Here is a 20,716-nt window from a genome sequence, read left to right as displayed (position 1 = left end):
AACTTTAATGAAATTAAGTTGGTCTCTCCTAAAACCAGTAATAAATACAATTTTGCAAAGTTTAATCATTCTTTTTTAAAGAGAATACTACTTAGATCTCCAAAACCATTTATGTGACCAGACATTTTCTTTCCTTTTCAGGTTCACAGTATATAGAAGTAGACTTCAGTTAAATTTGTTTGTGGATGGGTAAAATTACATCCACACTAAAGAGTTCAAAAAAGATAATGATACTATTCCTTTAATGTCTTCAACATATTTTCTTTTGGTTTATAATTCAACAAACATGGCAAATTACTGTAAGATTTTAATTCAGAAATATACAGCTGTTATTATAACACCTGTAAACTAGAGCAAATATTTAATATTTAGAGTACTGTTCTTCCTTACCTTAAGTATCCCCCAAAAGTATACTTTTGTAAACTTTTAGAAGAAAAAGGGGGTAATACGAATTAGGGGTCTCCACCCCTGGGGACCAGGCCGCACAGCGGAGGTGAGCAGTGGGCAAGCTAGAAGCTTCATCTGCCGCTCCCCATCGCTCCCCGTCGTCCACATTACTGCCTGAGCCATCCCCCACCCCCTCCACCTCCCCACCCCGTGTCTGTGGAAAAACTGTCTTCCAGACAGTGCCAAAAAGGTTGGGGACAACTGATATAAATCATCTTTTTTTTCTAAAATGACTTCTTAGCATTTCAAATAGACTACAGAAAAGAAAAGGATGTTAAGGGGAAGGTTTGAAGTAGGAAGAGTCTAGTACACTAACAGATACAGTAACAGAGAAGGCCAGGTGGGGCTCACGGATTAAAGAGCCCCAAGAAGAAAGAATGAAAAGAGCAACTTCTAAAAGGGGTGCTTAAAGAGCTCATGCAACTAATATACACATGCCTCCACATAATCCTCATCCCAATGGTAGACTCTCATAGCAATTTACAGCTATTTCCAAGACTTTACTTTCTGCTTTTGTATAAAGAGTCCTAATCCTCTGGTCATATCCACCAGCTACTCTAACTTTAACCCTAATTTTTCAATGCCATCTATCAAACTCACAACAAGGACTTTAGCACTTGGGTCATGGTCTTCTTCTTCATGTGTGCCGCCATCCTGCAGGTCCACTTATATGTGGATATTTTTCAATAAATATGTACTACAGTACTATACGACCCGTGGGTGGTTGAATCCAAGGATGTAGAACAGAGGACCAACTATAAAGTTATACTGGAATTTTTGACTCCACAGAGAGTCAGGGCCCCTAACCCCTGTGAAATTCAAGGGTCAACCATATTCTACACTGGTCTTCTATAGTAAGCGTACACTATTGCTTCCCAGAAAACGCTGGCTACACAACATTGCTCTGATTATGACCATTGTTCTTAAATGTTTCTTCTGCACATCATACTTATGATAGCCACATTCCATGTGTTCATATAAACTTCATTTAAATATCCCACTAACCTCCACACATGTTCAACAAAGTAAGCAAGACTGATGGCACACACTGGTGGAAAACAAAGTAAAAAACAAATAGATGCTCTGATCTCAGCCTAATCTATTCAAACACCTGGTTTATTTGAACCAATTTTATGAGCTAGCATGGAGAAAATATGGAGTCCCTCTCTCTATCAGGAAAGATATACTTGCCTTTTTCACAGCCCATATTTTTTCACATCTCTGAAAACAAGACATATCTTACAATTGATGATATAGCATATTTTAATCAGCAGAGGTCTCTCAAATCCAGTGGTACATAAAATAAGGGAATGGTCTTATAATTAATAGCATCTTATTTGGTAAAACAAGGTACAGAAAACATGGTTCTGGGTGAACAAGAGAGTCCTCTGATAACCTTATGAAACTTCATTACTTAATGCTGCAGAACAAGATATAGCCAGTCCCCAACTTATGATGGTTCTACTTACTTTTCAACTTTATGATGGTCTGAAAGCGATACACATTCACTAGAAACTGTACTTCGAATTTTGAATTCTGAGCTTTTCCCCTTTTCCCAGGTTAGCAAAATACAGTACAATACTCTCTGGTGATGCTGGCAGTGGCAGCTAGCCACAGCTCTCAGTCAGCCAAGTCATCATGAGGGTAAACAACTTATACACGTAGAACTCTTATGTACCTACACAACCATTCTGTTTTTCACTTTTGAAACAGTACTCAATAAATTACATAAGCTATTCAACACTTTATTTAAAAATAGGCTTTGTGTTGTATGATTCTGTCCAATTGCAAGCTAATGTAAATGTTCTGAGCACATTTAACGTTGGCTAAACTAAGCTGCTATGATGCCGTAACCCTGTCACAAGTCAAGGAAGATTATCCATGCACCAGAATCACACCTATGATTTACAATTTGTTCTCATGTATTTGTCTTCAGAATCTTAAGCCTTATTAGCAAGAATGCTGGAACTGAGGAGTTTAAGGCTTCTCTAAAGTGACTTCTGAAAGTATTTGTAAAACCACACCCAATTAATTAGATTGACAGGATTAGGCCACATATTAGGATTAATCTGTGACCCTACAATCCAATCAAGTTCTTTAGTGCTTCACTTGCACCCTGTGAGGTCATCATCACAGACTAAATTTCTATGACTAAACATTATACAATATATATTCAAATATATTTACTACTGCCATAAGTAGTAAAGCACATAAAATAAGGAGCCCCAAGTCCATTTTCCTAGAAATTTTGTAATTATTTTAAAATTTTATTGCAATCCTTCAACAATGACACATTTTTTTTATATTTTACTTTTGGTAAGACTGGCTCTATTTGGGGTATAAAAATGACTAGATGTGTGTTCGATAACCAAGAAACACAATCTAACTAAAAAATGTATGTTCCTGGTTTTCCTAATCCACTCAAAAGATTACATTTTCACAACCATGTCTCCAAGTCCATTCTAATTTATAATCATCTTTTCAGTTCTTGAGGGAGAACTGAAACACAAATTGCAGGTTTCAAGAAAGTCTGAAAGTGTTAATTATCTACTCTTCAAGCAATGTGATGAGGGCAGTGAATTTTTTTTCTTTAGAAAAAAAAGATGTACTACTATAAAAGTTACTCGTGCTGGAACTAAGTACCCTCCATCATTTCAACAATGATCAATAGAAGGCTCACTTAATTTTCTATGCAACTAGAAAGGGCAAAGGCTATTATTTAACTTCAATCTTTCATTTTAAAATTCTAATAAAACTACTAGGTCAGACATTAATACCAAAATACTGGCTCACATTGATAAGAGTTATACACTTAAAAAAAAAAGTGTTCAGCTGAAATTGAAGACACTTGTATGATAAGTCAACCCTGTGCCTTTGTTAACCTGTAGTAAATTCACAACCACAGTTGGTTAGAATAATTTATCAGATTTTTTTAGAAAAGGAACTGCCTCGTAATCACTTTAGAGGCCAATAATTATTTTTTCTTCTGAATCTACCAATACCTATCTCCTGGATGTTAATTGTAAAAAAATTTTTAAGCTCTTATACTGAGCAAACATATAGAAATTTCCCCATATAACAATTATGAGTCCATAGAAATGTTTAAAATATATTTGGCACCAGATATAATGATTTCTGCATGCTTCAGTGAACAAGATTTACTACCCCAAAAGAAGTTTCCTGGGACAATAAATCTTGAGGCTCACTATACCAAAGAAATTAAGAATTCTCTTTATTATGCATTACGGTGATTTTCTTAAATTCTCCTCTGAAATGGTAAATGAATGAGATTGAAACGATCCATCAGGCCATATTCAATTTCAATGATGAATGACATATTAACAGACTAGATAATACAAAAATAAACACCAGAAATATGAGAATATATAAAGTTAGCCTCATTTCATCTTGTGTCTGCCTTTAAACCAAAATAGTTTCACCATTATATCTGTAATTACATAAAAAAATTAGGCATAATCACTGAGAACCTCTATGTGTGAAGAACAGTTCTGCACATTTAGGCACGGTTTTTTTCTTCTCTTCAACCACAGTTATACTAACATACTCTCAAAGCTACTTTTTTTTTTACCATGATACAAACAATAAAACACTGATAAAGTCATATAACATTTATATATATAAATAACACACTTTATGGCTAGATTTTCTTTATGAACTACTAGTGTTAGACATACAACTATAAATTTATATTTAAGGATAAACTAAGAAAAGAAAGAAAAGGCAATACCTAGAAAGTAAATCTGAATGCCAGATGAAATACATACATACATAAAACCTAAACTTCCTATCTAGCAAAGTATGCAAGAAAATAATAGATGAATATTTATAAAATCCTTATTAAACTAGATGAGTACATGCCCTTGAAATTAAATGTAGTAAAAAAAAAAAAAGCTTTCGTAATTCTCTGCTTAATCCTCTCAACAGTTATTAGAGAGGAGATCTTCACATTCATTACTCTTTCATCCTACATAGCAAATATTTTACTTTCAAAACAGTAATAAATAAATCATTGTAAAAATATTTTCCACAGAATTTTAATAAAGCAGTCAAACTGGACACAAGAAAGTAAAACGACTCCAAGCAGAGAAAAGCAATAAATTCATTGCTAGAAACTTTTAAGAGATTATTAGGTCTTTTCTTTTTCCTTTCCTTTTCCTTTTTTTTTTTCTTTTAATTTGAGTGTGTGAGATCAAAGAGGAGGATGGAGTCTTGCTTATTTTTTTTTAATCAAGCATAATTTCCTAAAACCATTCAAGATTGACTCCTTGCACGGTATTCCACTACATCCTAACTACATACAACCCTGCAGGGGACATAACTAACTACCCCTAAGGGAAAGGTGTGGAGAAGTGGAGAGAGGCAGACAAGCAGGAAATGAAGAAAGACAACTTAGTAGAAATAACTTAGCAGAAACAGAACTTTTCAAATGGGAAATAATCCCAGTTCAGGCTTAGTCACATTAAAGAAAAAATGTGGACTTTACCAAACAAGACGGCTATGCATGTGTGGTGGCTAGAGGCAGATGAGAAGTCTCTGTACCTTCCTTTCAATGTTGTTGTGAACCTAAAACTGCTCCAAAAATAAAGTTTTTTCAAAAAATCAATTAATAATAATATATTAAGATTAAGTAGGGCTTATCCCAGGAACAAAAGAAAGCTTCAGTGTTAGGATATATTTCCATTTAATACATAAAATAAACAAATCTAAGCAGAAAAAAAAAAAACCAGTATTCTATCTATAGTAGATAAAAAGCAATTGGACAACACTGAATACCTTTCTTGATTAAAAGTAAAATGACTCAGTAAAATAGAACCAAACATTCACTTGCTCAATCTGATAAAATAGATTTCAGACTCAAAGACAGCATACAATATTTTAAAGAAACACTAGAAGCATTCCCACACAAATCAAGAACAAGACAAGGATCCCTATAACTATTACTACAATTTAAAATTGTACTTGTGTGTACTGAATTAGACACGAAAAAAGTTAATGTATAAAAGAACTAAAGCGATAGCTTCAAGATGGCAGAAGAGTAAGACGTAGAGATCACCTTCCTCCCCACAAATACATCAGAAATACAGCTACATGTGAAAAAACTCCTACAGAACACCTACTGAACGCTGGCAGAAGACCTCAGACCTCCCAAAAGGCAAGAAAATACCCACGTACCTGGGTAGGGCGAAAGAAAACAGAAAAAACGGAGACAAAGAATGGGGACGGGACCTGCACCTCGGGGAGGGAGCTGTGGAGGAAAAGTTTCCACACACTAGGAAGCTCCTTCACTGGCAGAGACGGGGGGTGGGCAGGGGGGAAATCTTCGGAGCCACAGAGGAGAGAGCAGCAACAGGGGGTGAGGAGGGCAAATCAGAAAGATTCCCACACAGAGGATCGGTGCAGACCAGCACTCACCAGCCCGAGAGGCTTGTCTGCTCACCCGCTGGGACAGGTAGGGGCTGGGAGCTGAGGCTCAGGATTCAGAGGTGGGATCCCAGGGAGAGGACTGGGGTTGGCAGCGTGAACACAGCCTGAAGGGGACTAGTGAGCCCCAGCTAGCCGAGAGGGAGTCTGAGAAAAAGTCTGGACCTACCTAAGAGGCAAGAGACCATTGTTTTGGGGTGTGTGAGGAGAGGGGATTCAGAGCACCGCCTAAATGAGCTCCAGAGGTGGGTGCGAGCCACGGCTATCAGTGTGGACACCAGCAACGGGCATGAAACACTAAGGCTGCTGCTGCAGCCACCAAGAAGCCTGTGTGCGAGCACAGGTTACTATCCACACCTCCCCTCCCAGGAACCTGTGCAGCCCACCATTGCCAGGGTCCCGAGATCCAGAGACAACTTCCCCAGGAGAACACATGGCGTGCCTCAGGCTGTTGGTACATCACACTGGCCTCTGCTGCCACAGGCTCGCCCTGCATTCCATGCCCCTCCCTCCCCCCACCCCACACCGGCCTGAGTAAGCGAGAGCCCCTGAAGCAGCCGCTGCTTTAAGCTGGTCCTGTATGGGTGGGGAACAGACGTCCTCAGGTGACCTACATGCAGAGGCGGGGCCAAAGCTGAAGCTGAACCCCAGGAGCCATGCGAACAAAGAGAAAGGGAAATCTCTCCATGCAGCCTCAGGAGCAGCAGATTAAATCTCCACAATGAAACTGAGGTACCCTGCATCTGTGGAATACCTGCATCTGTGGAATACCTGAATAGACAATCATCCCAAAATTGAGGCAATGGACTTTGGGATCAACTGTAGACTTCAGGTTTAGTTTCTGCATCTAATTTGTTTCTGTTTTTATGTTTATCTTAGTTTAGTATTTACAGCTTATTACCAATGGTAGATTTGTTTATTGATTTGGTTTCTCTCTTCCTTTTTTTTTTAATATATATATATTTTTTCCTTTTTCTCCTTTTGTGAGTGTGTATGTGTATGCTTCTTTGTGTGATTTTGTCTGTATAGCTTTGCTTTTACCATGTGTCCTAGGGTTTTCTGTCTGTCCTTTTTTTTTTTTTTTTAAAGTATAGCTTTTAGCACTTGTTATCATTGGTGGATGTTTTTTGGTTTCGTTGCTCTCTTTCTTGCTTTTTTTTACTTTTTTATTTGTTTATTTTTAATAATATTTTTTATTTTAATAACTATTTTATTTCATTTTTCATTCTTTTTTTTTTTTCCTCCCTTTTCTTCTGAGCTGGGTGGCTGACAGAGTCTTGGTGCTTCAGCTGGGTGTCAGGCCTGAGCCTCTGCTGTGGGAGAGCCATGTTCAGGACATTGATCCACCAGAGACCTCCCAGCCCCATGTAATATCAAACAGCGAAAGCTCTCCCAGAGATCTCCACCTCAACGCTAAGACCCACCTCCACTCAATGACCAGCAAGCTACAGTGCTGGACACTCTATGCAGAACAACTGACAAGACAGGAACACAACCCCACCCATTAGCAGAAAGGTTGCCTAAAATCATAATAAGTTCACAGACACCCCAAAACACACCACCAGACGTGGACCTGCCCACCAGAAAGACAAGATCCAGCCTCACCCACCAGAACACAGGCATCAGTCCCCTCCGCCTACACAACCCACTGAACCAACCTTACCCACTGGGGGCAGACACCAAAACCAAAGGGAACTACAAACCTGCAGCCTGAGAAAAGGAGACCCCAAACACAGTAAGTTAAGCAAAATGAGAAGACAGAGAAATACACAGCAGATGAAGGAGCAAGGTAAAAACCCACCAGACCAAACAAATGAAGAGGAAATAGGCAGTCTACGTGAAAAAGAATTCAGAGTAATGACAGTAAAGATGATCTAAAATCTTGGAAATAGAATGGAGAAAATATAAGAAACGTTTAATAAGGACCTAGAAGAAACAAACAATGATGACCAACACAATAAATGAAATTAAAATTTCTCTACAAGGTAACAATAGCAGAATAACTGAAGCATAAGAATGGATACGTGACTTGGAAGATAAAATAGTGGAAATAACTAGTGCAGAGCAGAATAAAGAAAAAAGAGTAAAACACATTGAGGACAGTCTCAGAGACCTCTGGTAAAACATTAAACGCACCAACATATGAATTATAGGGGTCCCAGAAGAAGAGGAGAAAAAGAAAGGGACTGAGAAAATATTTGAAGAGATTATACTTGACAATTTCCCTAATATGAGAAAGGAAATAGTCAATCAAGTCCAGGAAGCACACAGAGTGCCAGACAGGATAAATCCAAGGAGAAACATGCCAAGACACATATTAATCAAACTATCAAAAAAAGAAAAAATATTAAAAGCAGAAAGGGAAAAACAACAAGTAACATACAAGGGAATCCCCATAAGGTTAACAGCTGATCTTTCAGCAGAAACTCTGCAAGCCAGAAGGGAGCGGCAGGACAAATTTTAAGTGATGAGAAAGAAAAACCTACAACCAAGATCACTCTACCCGGCAAGGATCTCATTCAGATTCGACGGAGAAATTAAAACCTTTACAGACAAGAAAAAGTTAAGAGAATTCCACACCACCAAACTAGCTTTACAACAAATGCTAAAGGAACTTCTCTAGGCAGGAAACATAAGATGAGGAAAAGACCTACAATAACAAACCAGCTAAGAAACTGGTAATAGGAACACACATATCAATAACTGCCTTAAATGTAAATGGATTAAATGCTCCAACCAAAAGACATAGACTGGCTGAATGGATACATAAACAAGACCCATATATATGCTGTCTACAAGACACCCACTTCAGACCTAGGGACACATACAGACTGAAAGTGAGGGAATGGAAAAAGATATTCCACGCAAATGGAAATCAAAAGAAAGCTGGAGTAGCAATTCTCATATCAGACATAATAGACTTTAAAATAAAGATGATTACAAGAGACAAAGAAGGACACTACAAAATGATCAAGGGATCAATCCAAGAAGAAGATATAACAATTGTAAATATTTATGCACCCAACATAGGAGCACCTCAATACTTAAGGCAAATGCTAACAGCCATAAGAGAAGAAATACACAGTAACACAATCATAGTAGGGGACTTTAACACCTCGCTTTCACCAATGGACAGATCAACCAAAATGAAAATAAATAAGGAAAAACAAGCTTTAAATGATGCATTAAACAAGATGGACTTAATTGATATTATCAGGACATTCCATCCAAAAACAACAGAATACACTTTCTTCTCAAGTGCTCATGGAACATTCTCCAGGATAGATCATATCTTGGGTCACAAATCAAGCCTTGGTAAATTTTTAAAAACTGAAATCATATCAAGTATCATTTCCAACCACAACGCTATGAAACTAGATATTAAAAGAGTAAAGCTGTGTCAATTTACACCTAATATGACTGGATACTCAGAAAATCCAAGAGAATCAACTGAAAAATAATTATAAACAAGCATCAGATGGAACAAGAGAATTCAATGAAAACACAAAGGCCTAGAATAAACAACTTCAAAAAAGAAGTACAACGTTGGAAGATCAAGTCTGTCTGATTTCAATCTTTACTATAAACAAAGGTAGTCAAGACAGAACTACCACAAAGACAGATAAAAAACATCAAGGGCATAGAACAGAGCATCTAGCAATAGTCCCACACATACATAACAACTTATTTTTTATAAAGATGCAAAAGAAATTCAATGAAAAAAGGACCATCTCTTCAATACTTGGTGCAGAAACAATTGGATATCCATATGCAAAACAAACAAACAAAAACCTATCAACAGGCTAAAAACAACCCAAATGACTATGGATTAATTAAGTAAATTATGGTACACTGATAAGATGGAAATCTGTGCATCTATTAAAAAAAAGACTGAAGGAGATCTCCATGTACCAAAACTGGGGCAAGGGGACACAAAATAAATTAAGTAAATAAAAGCAAGTACAGAAAAGGGCGTTAAGAATCACCTCTTGGGTAAGGGTGGTAAGAATATAAATAAATGTATTGCTTGCACATGGATAAAGAAATTCTGATGGATACAATAAATGCTAATAGCAGTGGTTACTCTTCTGAGATGATGATAAATATCTGCTGTCTGTCTGACTTTTAAAATTTTGTTAACCACATTTAATCTATTCAAATAATTCTTTTTTAATTGGCCTTCAAACTGGAAATACAAATAAATTGTAATTTAAGAAACTGCTACTTCTTATTACTATTTAGGATGCTGTATTCTAACACCCATTTATGTATATTAAGTTAAAAGTTAAACAACTCATTATCCCTTCACTAGTTTGACGGATCAAATTCAACAAAATGGAGAGGTTGTTTATAGAGCTATGCTAATAAACTCCTAAAATCAAAGTTATCTTCAAGTTTTTATAGACAGAAATGAAATTCTACTGCTTTCTACCCAAAAGTATGCATTTTTAACACATTTTATGTGTTAAAAACCACATAAACACTAGGCTTTCTCATAAAAATGATAGGTACTTCCCTGACAAATGCTGCATCATTCGTAACACCACTATTTTACAATTCCCAGTAGCAAACATAAAAATAATAAGCAACTCTAGAGCAATAACCCGTCAATCGTAGCTGCCATTCTATAACTTGGTGTTACTACAGTCTTACCCTTTAGACCAACTCTGCTGCAAAATGTGCTTTCCCTCTGTATTCTGCAACTCTACACTTTGGTAAGAGAAATTGAGGACAAAAAATTAACAGTAAAAACTGAAAAGGAGGGAAGAGGAGACTTATATGTAAAATTCCAAATAACAGAACTGCTTGAAAAAAAAGAATTTCCTGTGATGATTTCAAAGCGTGGTTATATAAGCTAAGTAGAAAGGAGAAAAATTAGAGCATCGTTTTTTCTAGTGAAAAACTACATGAAAAGTTGGTCAACGTAACTATATACTTCAGATCCCTAAAGAACTATTTTCTAAGCATTTCTAAGCAGCACTGATTCTGACTAATAAAACTACACTGAGACACATTTTCTGAAATGCTGAACTTTGAATTATGGCAGCACAAGCTGTCAAAATACATTTAAAAAAAAACGAATGCAAACTGAAACAATTTGGCTTCTGACCAACTTTTACAATGAATTAAAAATTTAGAAAGGTGTGGCCCATGTTAAGTGTTAACGTTATCCCTACCCTACTGACTGGGCAGGGCACAGAAGTGTATGGCTCTTTTAGGCAACCCTATAATATTCCTGCTGCCAAAACAGACACAAATGCAGTGAACTGTGGGAAGGCCATGGCACCAGAAGTCAACCAACAGTCCCATGCCAAGCAGGCATTATGCACAATAAGTGAAAGTAGAATGATAACTTTGTATTTGTTGAGAAGAAAAGATAGGCATTCAACAGTGCTGAGATTATTGCTAATATTACATCCAAGGGCTAATACCAAATTGAGTGGACTTGAGTAGAAGCAGTTAAAATACAAGAAAAACTTACATCATCTAACATGTGAGATTATGTTAGAAAAAAGTTTAAAACATTTAATTGCTTACATTGCCATTATTTCCTATATTATTCTATCATAACCACCCCTCCTCCAAAACATAATAACTCCATGGTACATCTTTACTGTCAAATACTATGCGGCAGTTATAAATCTCTTTGCATGTCATGGAAATACTTCCAAGTTGTATTGTTAAGTGAAATAAGTCTCGGGTTTTCAGTGTCAAAACAACAAAAATAAATAACAAAAGAAAACCTTCCACATGTATGTATATATATATGTAAATTAATTTTTAAAATAAGACTACGTAGTAAACACTGTTGACCTTCAGAAGGCTTAACAGGTGATTTTCACTCTATACAATTCTATCCTGTTTACAGCTTTTTAAAAAACATAATATGAACCAATAGCCATGAATCACAAACTATTATAAGAAACAAGGGGGACTTGCCTGGTGGTCCAGGGGTTCAGACTCCGTGCTCCCAATACAGGGGGCCCGGGTTCAATCCCTGGTCAGGGAACTAGATTCCACATGCCCCAACTAAGAGCCCACATGCCACAAGTAAAGATCCCGAACACCACAACAAAGACCCTGCACGCGGCAACAAAGATCCCGCATTCCGCAACTAAGACCCGGCACAGTCAAATAAATAAATATTTTTTAAAAAAGAAAACAAGGAAGTAACCTAACTTTCTGTCACTGAGAATCTTACTAAAATAAAATAGGTAAACAACAAGGACCTACAGTATAGCACAGGGCACTATATTCAATACCATGTAATAAGCTATAATGGAAAAGAATCTGAAAAAGAAAAAAAATATATATATATATGTATATATATATGAACTACTTTGCTGTACACCAGAAACTAACACAACATTGTAAATCAACTATACTTCAATTTAAAAAAAAAAAAGGATCTTGCTAAAGAGCAGACTTGGGAATTATATACGTTTGTCAATATAGTGCTATATTCAATTCAAGTAATTTCTGGAAAAATCAAGACAAGTGGGTCTCAAAATGTCATTCATATTCCTTTTCCAAGATGAGTTTTGTTACACGGCAAGTATTAATTAGAAAACTTTACCTTTCTTGAAGCATGGATGTCAAAAAATGGCTTATTTCTGACTCTAAATGGTTCCTGTGTTTTGTCAATGAGCCCCGTCTTCATTTTTTCATGTCGAGGATTTATTATTTCTCGTTCTATACACTGCAGACGAATATTAAAATCACAATCTCCAACCGGCTGTGCCTGAATTAAACAAGACAATTATTTAAATTTCAACACTAAAAACTATTTTATCAGCATAATTATCAGGCTGATACACTATACATAGCAGTCTATATAAACAGCATCCTTTGGAGTTGCCCAGTGTATAGCCTGAACAACCACAAGTGCCAGCCCTGATGATTAATTTGACTAATGACAGAAGCATACCTAAACATGCAAATGCACACACATACAGTTACTTATTTTAATTATAAATGTATAAAAGAGTATGGGAAAATGGTATAAATCTTCTCAAATATAAATTGATCCAAAGTTTTCACATCTGAATTAAAGTATTAATATACTCATTAATCATTTTTATTGTTTACATGAATTAGTAAAGCCTGTGTAAAAACTAAAATCCACAGTCAGGAAAGTACAAGCAAACAACACACCAAAATAGGCAAAAAAGTCACCTATAATGTTTTTTGTTGTTTAAAGTGCTAACACTTTACAGCCTTCAAGAAGTAGAAGATATTTATTAAACAAATACATTCTCAACTCTGAAAACTAATACAGAAAAGGTTTATATGATATATTCAAAAACAAAAGTTTTCTTCTTCCCCCCTATGTATATATACAGTATATATATTATTGTGTATATATATATATATATATATATATATATATATATATATATATATGGTTTGAACCATGAAATAAAAAGCACATGTACACTTTTGTATGAGCTGAGGGTAGGGGCTTGTCCACTCCTAATGGTATATACAAATACAGCTATAACATATCACCTGGGTGACAGTAGTGGTCCGGATTAGCAGAATCACCTCAATGGTATATCAAGTACCCTTTTCTTTATTCTGCAATTGGACACACTTCCACACATTTTTCCCATCTTTTCTGCCTTCTTTCACTTCTCTAATCTATATCACTCAACCTAACATTTTACCCAACCTACTGTTTACAAAGGAGTGGCAACACTTGCTTAATCTGTGAACATTAAGTACACTTCAAGGATGACTTTTTCTCAACTTTAGAAGGATGACAATTTTGATACTCAGCAAAGAATATGGAGCAAGACAAGTGAGCAAGAGCTAGGTATAAGGTAGAATATATTCCCTTTACATAAAGGCATACGACTGTTTGTAAAGGGTATTTACTGAAGAAATGCTAGTTAGTAAATAACCACACAGTCCATGTGCAAACTTTTCCATGTCACCTATGTCATCAAACAAGGTTGAAAAACCTAAAATGTCAGGCTTATTTATTAGATGAATTGAGACCCTGATAAAATTAAAATGAAACAAGCAAGCCCTCTTTTTAAGAAATAAAATTAAAAGCCTAAAAATTGTTTAAAAACTTGTAAGTAGTCTAAATTCCCTCCTAGATACTCTTCACTTTAAAATTCACCAAAACAACTAGAATAGATTGAAATCAAGTTCACCTTCAAATCTGTGTTGCCTATCATAAAGGAAGCTCCTGATAGATAGGTGTTGAATCGTTGAGAATAGACTACAGGAAGTGCTCAATAACTATTGACTAACTGGCCTCCCTGTTTTGAGTTCTTTCTCACTTCAAAACACTATCCACGGGCTTCCCTGGTGGCGCAGTGGTTGGGAGTCCGCCTGCCGATGCAGGGGACGCGTGAAGAAAAGAAAAGACAGAAGGAGAGCAACCCGAAAAAAAAAAAAAAAAAAAAAAACACTATCCACGATGCCAGTGGAGTTATCCTTCAAAGCAATAAAAATAAGATCATATCATTACCGTAACTAAAACCCTTCAGTAGTGTCCTATTATATACAGAACAAAGAACTAAAATTCAGGTAATCTGGTCTCCTACCCACAAATCCATTCTCATTTCCTGCTATGTCTCACATCTCACCATACATCAAGTACACTAAAAACCATCTAATGCTCCTGACTTCTAAGGCTCACTCCTTCAAAATTAATCTGTATCACTTTCTCTGTCTACAACTCCACACTTCAAATAACTCAAGTATACCCAGGGTAAGCTGGAATATTCTCACCTCTCTGGTACCTCTCATATATTTCTATATCTCCCATATATCTTTGACATTATACTTATGATACCATTATAATATTTCTTTATATTTATATCCCCATTCATAACACCACTGGTCTGCAAATTTCTTTTTCTTTTGTTTCTTTTGACCGTACAGCATGTGGGATCTCAGTTCACCGACCAGGGATCAAACCCATGCCCCCTGAAGTGGAAGCGTGGAGTCCTAACCACTGGACTGCCAGGGAAGTCCCTGCAAGTTTCTTTTGATTTTGTATCCAATCTAAACACATATTCGAACAATTGTGTATAATATATTCACGGGCCCAGCCGCTCCGCGGCATGTGGGATCCTCCCGGACCGGGGCACGAACCCGTGTCCCCTGCATCGGCAGGCGGACTCTCAACCACTGCGCCACCAGGGAAGCCCTACATATTAATTTTTAATAAATTGCATACATGCACAACTGTATGTTATAAAACAGACAAAAATTGAATAATAGATTAAGAATAAACAGGAGTTCTCCAATTTTCTTTCCAAATCCCAATGAACTGTTATAGAAGTAGCCTCCTTTGAAGATCAGGGCACTAAATTATAAACTCCCTGGAAGGCAAGAAATTATGTCCTATTCTTCTGGGCATACTCAATACCTAGACTAATACTTGACATATAAAAAATTATCAATGAAATTCTTGCTGTACAAAATAATAAACTAAGGAACTGAAAAGTTTCAAACAATTATTTCAAAAAAATTTTTTCTAAGGGTGACCTTGATTTCATGATTCAAAATAAACATAATGGTTAAACATCAATGAAAGCTCCACAGTATATTGAAGAATTAAATATATGACACTTTCAATTATAAATATATTCTATTATCAGAAATGTGAAAAACTGTGACTTAAAAAAACCAATGAATTAGTCACTCCCTCTTGCGAGAGCACCGGAATCGCAAGTAACTGCTGAACAATAATCAACAGGAAGACACTGGAACTCACCAAAAAGACACCCCACATCCAAAGACAAAGGAGAAGCCACATGAGATGGTAGGAGGGGCGCAATCACAATAAAATCAAATCCCATAACTGCTGGGTGGGTGACTCACAGACTGGAGAGCAATTATACCACAGAAGTCCACACACTGGAGTGAAGGTTCTGAGACCCATGTCAGGCCTCCCAACCTGGGGGTCTGGCAACGGGAGGAGGAATTCCTAGAGAATCAGACTTTGAAGCCTACTGGGAATAGATTGCAGGACTTCGACAGGACTGAGAGAAACAGAGACTCCACTCTTGGAGGGCATACACAAAGTAGTGTGCGCATTGGGACCTACGGGAAGGAGCACTGACCCCATAAGGGACTGGACCAGACCTACCTGATAGTGTTGGAGGGTCTCCTGCAGAAGTGGGGGGTGGCTGTGGCTCACCGTGGGGACAAGGACACTGGCAGCAGAAGTTCTGGGAAGTACTCCTTGGCATGAGCCCTCCCAGGGTCCGCCATTAGCCCCACCAAAGAGCTGGGTAGGCTCCAGTGTTGGGTAACCTCAGGCAAAACAAGCAACACGAGGGAACCCAGCCCCACCCATCAGCAGACAAGTGGATTAAAGTTTTACTGAGCTCTGCCCACCAGAGCAACACCCAGCTCTACCCAGCACCAGTCCCTCCCAACAGGAAACGTGCTCAAGCCTCTTAGATACCCTCATCCACTAGAGGGCAGACTGCAGAAGCAAAAAGAACTACAATCCTGCAGCGTGGAACAAAAAGCACATTCACAGAAAGATAGACAATATGAAAAGGCAGAAATCTATGTACCAGAAAAAGGAACAAGATAAAACCCCAGAAAAACAACCAAACGAAGTGGAGATAGGCAACCTTCCAGAAAAAGAATTCAGAATAATTATAAGGAAGGTGATCCAGGGCTTCGGAAAAAGCATGGAGGCAAAGATCAAGAAGATGCAAGAAATGTTTAACAAAGACCTAGAAGAATTAGAGAACAAACACCTAGAAGAATTAAAGAACAAACAAACAGAGATGAACAAAACAATAACTGAAATGAAAAATATACTAGAAGGAATCAATAGCAGAGTAACTGAGGCAGAAGAACGGATAAGTGACCTGGAAGACAGAATGGTGGAATTCACTGCCACAAAAGAGAATAAAGAAAAAAGAATGAAAAGAAATGATGACAGCCTAAGAGACCTCTGGGACAACATTAAACACAACAACATTCGCATTACAGGGGTCCCAGAAGGAGAAGAGAGAGAGAAAGGACCCGAGAAAATATATGAAGACATTATAGTCGAAAACTTAAATAACATGGGAAAGGAAATAGCCACCGAAGTCCAGGAAGCCCAGAGAGTCCCAGGCAGGACAAATCCAAGGAGAAACACACTGAGGCACATAGTAGTCAAATTGGCAAAAAATAAAGACAAAGAAAAATTACTGAAAGCAGCATGGGAAAAACAACAAATAACATACAAGGGAACTCCCACAGCTGATTTCTCAGCAGAAACTCTACAAGCAAGAAGGGAGTGGCATGATATATTTAAAGTGATGAAAGGGAAGAACCTACAACCAAGATTACTCTACCCAGCAAGGATCTCATTCAGATTCACTGGAGAAATCAAAAGCTTTACAGACAAGCAAAAGCTAAGAGAATTCAGCACCACCAAACCAGCTCTACAACAAATGCTAAAGGAACTTCTCCAACTGGAAAACACAAGAGAAGAAAAGGACCTACAAAAACAAACCCAAAACAATTAAGAAAATGGTTAAAGGAACATACGTATCGATAATTACCTTAAACGTGAATGGATTAAATGCTCCAACCAAAAGACACAAGCTCGCTGAATGGAAACAAAAACAAGACCATATATATGCTGTCTACAAGAGACCCACTTCAGACCTAGGGACACATACAGACTGAAAGTGAGGGGATGGAAAATGACATTTCATGCAAATGGAAATCAAAAGGGAGCTGGAGTAGCAATACTCATATCAGATAAAATAGACTTTAAAATAAAGAACGTTACAAGAGACAAGGAAGGACACTACATAATAATCAAGGGACCAAACCAAGAAGAAGATATAACAATTGTAAATATATATGCCCCAACACAGGAGCACCTCAATACATAAGGCAACTGCTAACAGCTGTAAAAGAGGAAATTGACAGTAACACAATAATAGTGGGGGACTTTTAACACCTCACTTACACCAATGGACAGATCATCCAAACAGAAAATTAATAAGTAAACACAAGCTTTAAATGACACAAAAGACCAGATACATTTAATTGATATTTATAGGACCTTCCATCCCAAAACAGCAGATTACACTTTCTTCTCAAGTGCACATGGAATATTCTCCAGGATAGATCACATCTTGGGTCACAAATCAAGCCTCAGTAAATTTAAGAAAACTGAAATCATATCAAGCATCTCTTCTGACCACAACGCAATAAGATTAGAAATGAATTACAGGGAAAAAACATTAAAAAACACAAACACATGGAGGCTAAAGAATACATTACTAAATAACCAAGAGATAACTGAAGAAATTAAAGAGGAAACCAAAAAACACCTAGAGACAAATGACAACGAAAACATGACGATCCAAAACCTATAGGATGCAGCAAAAGCAGTTCTAAGAGGGAAGTTTATAGCTATACAAGCCAACCTCAAGAAACAAGAAAAATCTCAAATAAACAATCTAACCTTACACCTAAAGGAACTAGAGAAAGAAGAACATACAAAACCCAAAGTTAGTAGAAGGAAAGAAATCATAAAGATCAGAGCAGAAATAAATGAAATAGATACAAAGAAAAAAACAGCAAAGATCAATAAAACTAAAAGCTGGTTCTTTGAGAAGATAAACAAAACTGATAAACCATTCCCCAGACTCATCAAGAAAAAGAGGGAGAGACTCAAATCAATAAAATTAGAAATGAAAAAGGAGAAGTTGCTACAGACACCACAGAAATACAAAGCATCCTTAGAGACTATTATAAGCAACTCTACGCCAATAAAATGCACAACCTGGAAGAAATGTACAAATTCTTAGACAGCTATAACCTTCCAAGACTGAACCAGGAAGAAACAGAAAATATGAACAGACCAATCACAAGTAATGAAATTGAACCTGTGATTAAAAACCTTCCAAGAAACAAAAGTCCAGGACCAGATGGCTTCACAGGTGAATTCTATCAAACATTTAGAGAAGAGCTAACACCTATCTTTCTCAAACTCTACCAAAATATATCAGAGGGAGGAACACTCCCAAACTCATTCTATGAGGCCACCATCACCCTGATACCAAAACCAGACAAAGATACTACAAAAAAAAGAAAATTACAGACTACTATCACTGATAAATATAGATGGACAACTCCTCAACAAAATACTACCAAAGAGAATCCAACAACACATTAAAAGGATCATATACCATGATCAAGTGGGGTTTATACCAGGAATGCAAGGATTCATCAACATACACAAATCAATCAATGTGATAAACCATATTAACAAATTGAAGGAGAAAAACCATATGATCATCTCAATAGATACAGAAAAAGCTTTCGACAAAATTCAACACCCACTTATGATAAAAACTCTCCAGAAAGCGGGCATAGAGGGAACCTACCTCAACATAATAAAGGCCATATACGACAAACCCACAGCAAACATCATTCTCAATGGTGAAAAACTGAAAGCATTTCCTCTAAGATCAGAAACAAGACAACGATGTCCACTCTTTCCACTATTATTCAACATAGTTTTGAAAGTCTTAGGCACGGCAATCAGAGAAGAAAAAGAAATAAAAGGAATCCAAATTGGAAAAGAAGAAGTAAAACTGTCACTATTTGCAGATGACATGATACTATACATAGATAATCCTAAAGGTGCCACCAGAAAACTACTAGAGCTAATCAATGAATTTGGTAAAAAAGTAGCAGGATACAAAATGAATGCACAGAAATCTCTTGCATTCCTATATACTAATAATGAAAAATTTGAAAGAGACATTAAGAAAACACTCCCATTTACCATTGTAACAAAAAGAATAAAACACCTAGGAATAAACCTACCTAGGGAGACAAAAGACCTGTATACAGAAAACTATAAGACACTGATGAAAGAAATTAAAGATGATACAAACAGATGGAGAGATGTACCATGTTCTTGGATTGGAAGAATCAATATTGTGAAAATGACTATACTACCCAAAGCAATCTACAGATTCAATGCAATCCCTATCAAATTACCAATGGCATTTTCTACAGAACTAGAACAAACAATTTCACACTTTGTATGAAGACACAAAGACCCCAAATAGTCAAAGCAGTCTTGAGGGTAAAAAACGGAGCTGGAGGAATCAGACTTCCTGAATTCAGACTATACGACAAAGCTACACTAATCAAGACAGTATGGTACTGGCACAAAAACAGAAATATAGATCAGTGGAACAGGATAGAAAGCTCAGAGGTAAACCCACACACCTATGGTCAACTAATCTATGACAAAGGAGGCAAGGATATACAATGGAGAAAAGACAGTCTCTTCAATTAATGGTACTGGGAAAACTGGACAGCTACAGGTAAAAGAATGAAATAAGGACACTCCCTAACACCATACACAAAAATAAACTCAAAATGGATTAGAGAGACCTAAATGTAAGACTGGACACTATAAAACTCTTAGAGGAAAACACAGGCAGAACACTCTTTGACATAAATCACAGCAAGGTCTTTTTTGATCCTCCTTCTAGAGTAATGGTAATAAAAACAAAAATAAACAAATGAGACCTAATGAAACTTAAAAGCTTTTGCAAAGCAAAGGAAACTACAAACAAGATGAGAAGACAACCCTCAGAATGGGAGACAATATTTGCAAATGAATCAATGGACAAAGAATTAATCTCTAAAATATATAAACAACTTATGAAGCTCAATATCAAAAAAACAAACAACCCAATCCAAAATTGGGCAGAAGACCTAAACAGACATTTCTCCAAAGAAGACATACAGATGGCCAAGAAGCACATGAAAAGCTGCTCAACATCACTAATTATTAGAGAAATGCAAAACAAAACTA

General features: G+C 36.8%; 1 protein-coding gene across 4 annotated transcripts in view; it reads right to left on the bottom strand.

Annotated features, from left to right (window-relative positions):
• Positions 1–20,716, bottom strand: part of RNGTT (RNA guanylyltransferase and 5'-phosphatase) — a 242,835-nt gene that overhangs the window by 142,824 nt on the left and 79,295 nt on the right. For all 4 annotated transcript variants that reach the window (XM_024747399.1, XM_024747414.1, XM_024747405.1 and 1 more), the window contains exon 11: positions 12,467–12,631. In XM_024747399.1, coding sequence (XP_024603167.1) covers positions 12,467–12,631 — 165 coding nt within the window. The remainder of the gene's footprint in view (positions 1–12,466; positions 12,632–20,716) is intronic.

The sequence above is a fragment of the Neophocaena asiaeorientalis genome, unplaced genomic scaffold, assembly GCF_003031525.2.
Source record: "Neophocaena asiaeorientalis asiaeorientalis breed wild unplaced genomic scaffold, Neophocaena_asiaeorientalis_V1.1 scaffold161, whole genome shotgun sequence".
Classification (NCBI taxonomy): domain Eukaryota; kingdom Metazoa; phylum Chordata; class Mammalia; order Artiodactyla; family Phocoenidae; genus Neophocaena; species Neophocaena asiaeorientalis.
Note: the sequence above shows the minus strand (reverse complement) of the source record. Positions and strands in the feature narration are given on the sequence as shown.